This window comes from Labrus bergylta, chromosome 7, assembly GCF_963930695.1.
Source record: "Labrus bergylta chromosome 7, fLabBer1.1, whole genome shotgun sequence".
In the NCBI taxonomy this organism is placed as follows: domain Eukaryota; kingdom Metazoa; phylum Chordata; class Actinopteri; order Labriformes; family Labridae; genus Labrus; species Labrus bergylta.
Window position 1 is genome coordinate 30179932 of NC_089201.1, and position 9567 is coordinate 30189498.

Here is a 9567-nt window from a genome sequence, read left to right on the forward strand (position 1 = left end):
GAGGCTCCTAAATGTATTCCTTTTTTTCCCCTCGACTTCCTCTCTGTGGTGACCTACTTATTGTTCAGACATGCCTGCAACGGGAGATCCGAGACAAATGTGTGGGTTCAAGAGTTGGTAAAAAAAAAAGGGTGGACGCCTGGAAATTCTTAAAGACAATTGTGGACAGATGGCCTGCCACACTGAAAAAAGCCAGGGCCATTTCATTCAACCTTTAAACTCTAAAATGAAAAGCCATGATATCTTGAGGGAAGGAGAGTAAAGTGGTTGGAACATCAGTCCAACACTGTGGTCCAGAAGGAAATAACTTTAACTACTTCAGGACTTGTCGTTGCATTAAACTGTTGTACACTTCAGTTCATGAGAGAACATCCATAAAGCAAAAGACTAAGAAAAACGGAAAGAGACCTGAAGTGGTATCTTTCTTTTTACAGGTGAAGCATCTTCTCCAAAATGTAGAATCTTTGTGGTCACTGAAAATTCTTGTTAAGCACTCCTCCCCCCCCCCCCCCCCAAGAACTTAGAGGTAAAACTTTACATTTTGTCTAAGTCTCACTAAAGGCTTTGATGAGGGGAAACCTGTCAGACTTTTCACATTAGCATAGAGGCAAAAACTCTGCTGTTGCTTTCAGATGAAACCAAATTCTCTCTGAGCAAGCAAGTGTAAAGGCCGATTACTTTCTGCATCACTGATCCGGTACCCTAACCCACAGGAAACCGAACAAGTAAATCAACTTCCTTTCTCCTAAACAAAACATTCTTAAAATTACTTTTGATTGAAATACGTCTGCTTTTAGAAAGATATTTACATTCTCTATGAAACCAAAGCAGAAAAGTAGAAGATATACTCCAGTGCTGCCAAAAGCTCCTCAGAGAAAACAGCTTTGATTAAATACATAAAAAAAAAAAAAGACATTGACCAATTAATAGTAAACGAATAACATTACTGTTATATTCCCCAAAACACGCCCTCGTGATGCATGGGAACTGTAACAGAAGCACTTGATTGATCATGGGACAGCTTTAACAAACATGTGAGAGGGGATTTCAGCATCCAGTACGTAGCTGAACAGTTTCTATCACTGAAACTTTGGAGCCGACAGAGGAATGAAGGGGAGTGAGCGTGTCGGGTTACATGTTGGTATTTCAGAACAGACCCTGTCCATAAAACAAAGCTGGTTCTCATTCAACTGTAATTATTATGAGTTTATGTGATCCTCAAAAGAGAAGCAGTTAACCCTCATCCATTAAGGTGTTTTAAAAACCACAAGAACAAAGACAAGGGAGGGTTTTCGGTTTTGATATTCCCTTGCCTTTTTATAACTGGTCCTCAGTTAAAGTGTCGGGCCACCAAATATAAAGTTCCCTGTCAGATATAACACTGATTATTGGCCCTGTTTTTATTCAATAAGGGCAATCATAAATGGCTGTAATAAAGTGACTGTTAACTTGAGTATCCACCGCTTCATAATATCGGTTAATTCAAATTAATGCCATCAAAGGAAGTTTTTATGAAAGCTTCAACATCGGCTGGATAAACATGACATTTCACCAAGCTGTCTCTACTTTTATTATCTACTTTGGATTGAATGGAAAAGAGTGCACTAGAATGACAACCAGACAAAAACAGCTAAAAGGATACTGACTCATTGTACAATATTAACTAAAAACAAATAGGAAGGTATTGATATATTAAAGTGAGTATTACTTGAAAATGGTTTGCAGACACTTAAACCATTGAAAATGGGAGATAGTCAAGAGGGTGTGAGGAGGTCTTTCAGTTTAGGAGCAGGCCTTGGCAAGCCAGTCTTCTACACTTCACACAGGAGATTCCTCTATGAAGAATGTGACCCATTTTACATCCACACAAGCATTCAGAGCAGGAATGCACTGAGCATGCGCTTGATTCCTTCTGTGTGAGGGGGGAGGGGCACGGGTCTGTAATCTTCACATTGTTCTGAAACCACAGTGCATGCGGAGCTCTGGTTTTCTGTGCTGCCGTGTCAGGCCTTTGCCTCTCATGGCAGGGTAAAAGCGTGACAGTGAAAGCAAACATTCACGACTGTGAATGAGGTCAGACTTTGCTATGGGGCATGGAGCTGCTTTCACTGGACCGACAGCAATGCTACATTATTTCTATCACTTATTATTGGTCTGCAGCACATTTAAAGCAGTTTTTTTAATTTATTGAAAGTTGCATTTTTTTTTTTTTTTTTAAATTGAACACCATTCCATCTTCCCACGTAAAACGTGAAAATTGGAAATAATTAGTACAAGAAAAAAGGCTAAGGACACATTTACACATCAACGAGCTTCTGAAAACAGGGTCGATTTTCATTTTAGTTTTTAAATAAGTGCCACGTTCAGACAATAACATTTTGATAACAACCGCCATGCACATGGCTCTGCAGAAACGACTACAAAACGCTGTTGTTTTTTTTGCAAGACCTATAGTTGCTTCGTAATGAAAAAACCTGCACATGGCAAAATAGTCTTCCTTCCAAGGAACAGAGGGAAACAGAAAACAGCTAAAACACAAACGTTGTGTGGACGGACAACCAGGTGGGGTTGTTACTCCAAGTGACCCTATACTACAAAGAGAGTCCATTTCAAATAAATGTTAACTGGGTGTGAGAAGCACAAACAGAACTCGGGAGTCCACCATTGTGGTCGTTGTCCATCTACTCACGCATGGCTATCGACTAAAGCCGTAATGCGCATGTGCGAAAAGGCTCCCATTTTAAGAAGAACAGTGTTTTAGCAGTCCACACAGAGACTGAAACTGTGTCACTTTCAAAACTTTGCACTCAAGAGACGAAGAGCCAAAACACAAGAAAAGATTGCCGTTTTTTTGGATGAACTAGTAGTTGTGTAAACAGGACCTAAAGCTGAATCTACTAACAGGTATTTACATTGTCTAAAGTGTCATTCTTAGCCAAAGCTTTTAAGCAATTATGCAAACTATGCTAACATTTGGCACTTAATGTAAGACACTCCTTTTCTAACTAGTTTTAGTGTTAAAGGTATGATATATGACTCTCAGAGATGTCCAAGTAGTTGCACTTTAGCACCCATCTCTCCAACCACCTGAGTACACCTCCAATACCAGTCTTGTGAAAATTAAGGTGCTTTCACACTCAGCTCTTATTGATATTGTGAATTTGTCAAACTACACAGATCCCAGTCCATCCAGGCAGACAGGAATAGTCTCCTACTGTTAGAAATGTATGGTTGGACAAGCAACTCAGGAAGTTTTCAGGGGCAGTCAGCCTTAAATCTTCTAGAAATTTCCATGAGTGCTTTCATTAAAAAGACTTTGTATGCACATATTCTGACACGGATTTGTAACATGGCCACACTTTATACTGTCCTTTAAAGTTTTAAACCAGCTTAACTAAAGTTGGAAAAAATTCCATCCTTAAAATGTGTGATGGTAAACACTGACGGCTATCTGATTCATAACACTATTTAGTAAAATCATGCTGAAAGACAGAAAATAATCAGCATCAAAAAGTAAAATGGGAAAATAGGAGTTTTCTTTGCTTATCTGCTTACAATTAAGGTTTGGAGAAAGGTTTGGAGAAAGACCTTTGACTCTACTTTACCAAGCATATTAACCTTTGTAAGAGCAAAAACCCTTTAGAGCTGTTTATGAAAACACTTGTATGACTTTATAGACTGATAGCAAAAGCAATGAAGAAAGTTACAGTGAGTAATAAAATCAAATCCATATTTCATACCTGAAGCTCACACCAAGCTACTTCCACTGTGGTCTCAGTGTCCAAGCCTTTGTAGACCGTCTTGAAGGAGCCACGTCCAATTTCTATATCGAACTTTAAGAAACGTCCATCTGGTGATGTTCCCACTGCTTTGGTTTCTGCCTCCTCAATATCGTCCTGAACCCTTTTCTCCGCTTCTCTCTGTTCTGCCTCTGCACGTGCCTTGGCGGACTTATCTTCTTCCTCCCCTTCTTCTCCATGATGTTCCTTCACCTCAGCGGTGCTTTCAGGTTCAGTTTGACTCTGCACTTCTGTTCCCAAACGTGGGGAAGAGTGGGCTGATACTACAACCTCTCCATCGCAGATATCTTGTACAATGGCAGGCTCCTGCTCTGAAGGCACTACGTTCACCTTGGCTATTTTTATATCTTTTCCTTCTTGTCCTCCTCCACCAACAGCAGACACCTCGTTATGAGCTGAACTTGGTTCAGCCCTAGGCAAATGAGAGGAGACAGTCGCTTGTTGCCGTTGGGGGACCGCTTCCCGTAACTGAACCCTTTGAGGTGCAGGGATGGGGATCTTGCTGGGTAAAGGTAGGGCCAATGCTGTTGCATTGGAATCACTGATGACACTGCGGCGTAGGAAGCGGTGTTCGGGGTTACATCGGTCACGCTCCATGGTGTGATGCCGGCGTCTCACTTCTGTCGGCCGGCATTCACTCACCATCGAATCTGAACCAGAACTGGGGCCATTTCCACTCTTCTGCGGGGGAGCCAGGAACTTCACCATTTTGTCGTCTGGCTTCACCGACATCCCACCACCCAGACCAAGAGAAAGGGGGTACAATAACCGAAAAATTAAAATAAAGGTAGTTCCATGTCTGCCATATAAGCTTATGTAAGCAGTAATGGTCTGTGCTTTAAAATAAGATAGAAAGTCTCACAACTTCTATCTCAGCCTGTCGTTTCTCTTGTCTCTAAAGACAATCTTTACACATAGAGTGCAGGAGTTGGAGGAGTAGGATGGGGGGTGTTCTCTTGTAAATGGCAAAAGATTGAATACCACAGCTGAACACAGAGTGCCGATGAAGATACACAAGTCTCTTTAAGTCCACATCATCCATCCTGTAAGACACACGGTGCAGCACCTAACCAGCATAAGGAATTACTGTTAAGGAACACACGTGCACTGCCTTCAACGGGAACCAAACGTCCTACTGTGGGCAAAGGCAGGACAGCCAGACACTCCAATTCTTCCCCAGTCCACTTTCACTGCAAGAGAAAAAAAAAGAAACCTTGTGTCTAAAAGTAACTTATTTTATGTCAATTGTCAACAGGATTAGTAAGACAACAACAAAGGTGTTCACACATAGAATTTACAGTACACATTAAGTTAAATGCTTTCTTTGGAGTCACAGCCAACAAACCTTAGTGCAGTGTATCAGACACTTTTTAAGTTGGTTATCAAGTTTTTTTTTTTTTTTTTTTACAAATGCCTTTGATAGAAGGTTAAAATCCCCCCCCCCCCCCAAGAAGATTTGCGGTCTTGCCACAAGACATGTTCGTATGGCAGCTGCTTGAAGTAGCGTGGTTGAAGGTATGCAGATAGAAAATGTTATATTTCCGTCAGCAGCACACAATTATTTTACAATCCATTTACTGAATGTAAATGAAGTTCTTAATACAGACAGTCATCTTTTCATGTGGCACAAATTGAATTCGCATCGTCCTTCCACAGCCAGGATGACACACTAACCTCTAAATACCTCACATGTGGTAATAATGAGGTAGAACTGAATGACAGGTTATCATTAGCAGTACACAAAAGAATAAGTATACCACTATCTAAGAGGTAGATGAATAGTCTGGAAAAACTCATGCGGGGTAAACTGTGTCAATTATAAGTATTATAAGTGTAAGATAAAGCTTAACTTAAAGCTATAGATAGATAGATAGATAAATAGATACTTTATTGATCCAGAGTGAAAGTCAAAGTATCCAGTAGTAGGTTACAAAGACATGACATGAAACATTTGTTACAAATTAACCACAAACCCAACCCAACCCCCCCCATACATATATATTAACCTGATTTTTTTTTTAATGAATCAAACTTAAACTGTTCAGTTAAAAATAGACTTATACAAGAAATGCACATAACCCGTGCAGGGATAAAAATATATATGACATTTAAACAATAACCTATAAACAGTTGAGGAAAAATATCTGTAATTAGACCTGAATATAAAAAATAAAAAAGGTGTTGACCTTCTGAAGTTGTGTTGTTTATATATGTACAGAGATATAAACCTTGCAACATGCATAACGTAGATGCAAAAGACTGGCACCATTTAATTTGACTTATTTTGCAATAGCTTACAGTTGTTTTTAATGACATCTGTTATAATCTTCTGAACTCTTAGGATTAAAATTACATGCATATTTGATATTTGCCATCTAGACCTTAGAATCTGCCACAGTTGCAGGAAACCCCCAATGTCACATCCAAACCTGGTAACGTTAACAGCATCACACCCCGAGAAACAACACATTAGACAGCGCCAATAAATCATCTTTCTTTAAGGAAACCCTTGTCGTACGTACCTAGTTCTTTACCGCCTTTATAAGAGGGACCACAGCCCCTCTGGGACGGCAACAGCGAGCATACAGGGCTACGGCTCTTTGTTAGCAGAGACAGCTAACGAGGAGCTAGTTAGCTGTTAGCCGATCTTTGACCAGTGAAACGTTAACCAACATGAATGATCTCCACGTCATGTTAGCAACTCAACCTAAACACACAAATGTTTTTTTTAACGTAAATATTATTAAACCAATACTTAAACTTGGTAAATTAAACTAGCATTTACTTTTATTGACAACTTCCCAGCATCTTACATTTTAGTCATTATCGTTACGAGCCGTTCTCAGCTGCGCTCTAGCCCCGTAATGACGTAATGACGGCGGTTGCGTAAAGGGGTAAGGAGGGTAGCTAAAGGCTAGCTAGGCGGGTCTTGCTGATGGCCTAAAAAAAAACCTACACCCACCTCCTGGCTACCCTCGTTCAATTGAACATTATCTGAAACGTTATTTTTTATTAGGCAACATTACAATTAAATAAAAATAGTGGCTATTTCACGATGACCACACGCAGTCGCCGCTTGTTTGAAAAGCTCGTATGCTGTCCGTTAGCATGCTAACAGTTAGCCCCTCCACGTCCTGGTTAAAGTAGTGCCGGGTGGCCGACATCCACCTACCTTATATCGTATCCACAGCACACCTGACGACCACCGTGGTTGAAATGGTCCTCATCGGGAAGTCATCGTTAAGAGAATTAATGTATCTTTATTATCCTCACACGTTTGGCTGAAGGTGAATATCGAAGTAGCGATTTGTGGTCTCTGACAAGCAAACGGCGCAGTTGCTACATATTGACGAAGAAACGGGTTTTTTCCGAATGCGCATGCGCCAGTGAAGAATGACCTCACAACCATAACAGAATAAAATAGATGTTTATTGCCATTTGCACAGGTACAGGACAGTACAGGTACATTGGAATTCTTGTGTGTTTCTCCCTGAGTCAGCTTCTACAAAAAAGTCAAATGATGTATAAAATAGAATAGCATTATAAGAAAAAAAGAGTAGAAAAGTACAAAAAAAAAATTATATATAAAATAGAATAGCATAAGAAAAAGAGAGTAGAAAAGTACAAAAAAAATTATATATAAAATAGAATAGCATTATAAGAAAAAAAGAGTAGAAAAGTACAAAAAAAAATTATATATAAAATAGAATAGCATTATAAGAAAAAAAGAGTAGAAAAGTACAAAAAAAAATTATCTATAAAATAGAATAGCATAAGAAAAAGAGAGTAGAAAAGTACAAAAAAAAAGTTAAATTAAAAATAAATAAGATGTAGTAATAAACTGTACAGAAGCTATACACTGTATTAAAGCAAATATATAATACACAAAAATAACAAAGGGGAACACTGTACAATGAGATGAAAATATAAATATGTTTTCTTGTCTCTACTTTCTACATCTCTTATTGCACCTGAGGTTATTGCACACATATTTTTCACATTATATAATTGCACTCTTTTGTTTTTAAGGTTAATATTGCACACTTGTATTGCACTGTGAGGTGGTCAGCTGTCCATTTAGTCTGTGAGGTGTGGGGTGAAGTACTTCCTCACAGCAGCGTAACACACAGAAAAGAGCACTTTGAAGCACCTTCATGGCTTCCGTTTTGTTTCTGATTTTTTTATGATTGCATACATTAACGAAACACTAAAAAATCAGTTTTGAATATATACACTTAAGAATATTGAATTGGATAACATTTCTTCATTACCATGATGCCATAAACGAAGAAATGTCAGATTTCAAGGGTATATTTGAAGTTTGTTGTAACGTAGATAACAGTATGAAATGAAATGTAAAACAGAAATTACATTTTAACAATAATACATTTTATTTACACATTTCACATTTTACAACATTGCTTAAGAAGTTATTGAATTTTAAAGATCTAAGATAAGATAACATAAGATAAGATAATCCTTTATTTATCCCACAAGGGGGAAATTTACAGTGTTACAGCAGCAAAGAGCAAAGATTGCAAACAAAAAGTGAACACAGTACAATTTAAATAAAAAAGAAAAATTAAGAATGTACAAAAAAATAGATAGATACTAAAAAATAGATTTAAAAAAAACTAACTAACGAAACACTCATCTGTTAAACTTTTGCAAGACCAAAAGACAACAAAACATGTTCTTTAAAAACAACATTATTCAGCAATAATATCTACACTGTACTGGAAAATCATTCAAATTTGTGTATTAATTTAATGTAATTTAATGCAACTATATAACTTTCATCATTAGTTATGGTCTCATTGTTGTCTCAAAAGTAAGTCTCCGGGGCCTCTGCTCTCTTTTTCCAGACGTGTTTCGAATGCAAACGAGAGTAGAAAGGAAAATAAAGTATTCTGTGACAAATATAATGAAGACCATCATACCTTGATTGTAGCTACCAGATCACAGATACCATTTTCTCACATGCAAGCACCGCCCCCTGCTGGTATTTGTTGACATAACGTCATAAAAGACGACACCTCCTTAAATATTTTTTTTCTCACAATTTATAGACCATTGCGCAACACAAAATATGTGTAAAATGAAAGTGTAATTCATATTGTAAGCTTAAGAGTAACATTTAGGTCAAAACATAGGATAGGATAATACTTTATTGATCCCCAGAGGGGAAATTCGGGCTTTGCTGCAGCACAGACAAGTAAGCTCAAAATACACATTAAACAGAATAGATTAAAAAAATATATAAAAAAAATAGGGGGTATATACAAGTACAAAATGAATGATGACGTTAACTATGCAGGGAATTGAGACAGTATTTGCAGAGAATGACAAGATAAAGTGATGATTAAAGTGACTTGGTATGATAAATAGCAGCAAGTAATGTAAAACAGCAGAGAAGAGAGGCAGTGTTGTACCACAGTAATGCAGAGTGCAGTTGAGATAAGATAAGATAATCCTTTATTTATCCCACAACGGAGAAATTTACAGTGTTACTGCAGCAAAGAGCAAAGATTGCAAACAAAAAGTGAACACAGTACAATTTAAATATAAAAAGAAAAATTAAGAATGTACAAAAAATAGATTTAAAAAAAATAGTTATATAATATAATGTAGTACAATATAATATAGACTAATATAATAATATAATAAAATATATAGAATGTACACTATATGTATATATGTATTGATGCTAAATAATAATAATTATTATTATTGAGTGTAATCATAACTTATATTTATCCCATAATTC

At 37.5% G+C, this 9567-nt stretch overlaps 1 protein-coding gene across 4 annotated transcripts in view; it reads right to left on the minus strand.

Annotated features, from left to right (window-relative positions):
- LOC109999933 (serine/threonine-protein kinase WNK1-like) overlaps nt 1–7149 on the minus strand; it is a 28949-nt gene extending 21800 nt beyond the window's left edge. For 2 of the 4 annotated variants that reach the window (XM_029281439.2, XM_065957355.1), the window contains exons 1-2: nt 6973–7148; nt 3741–4990 (exon numbers count right to left, since the gene is read on the minus strand). In XM_029281439.2, coding sequence (XP_029137272.2) covers nt 3741–4532 — 792 coding nt within the window. In that variant the 5' untranslated portion in view covers nt 4533–4990; nt 6973–7148. Of the gene's footprint in view, nt 1–3740; nt 4991–6322; nt 6619–6972 lie in introns of those variants that run through there. The other 2 variants (XM_065957353.1, XM_065957354.1) reach the window with 2 other exon arrangements.
- Between the last annotated feature and the right edge of the window lie 2418 nt (nt 7150–9567).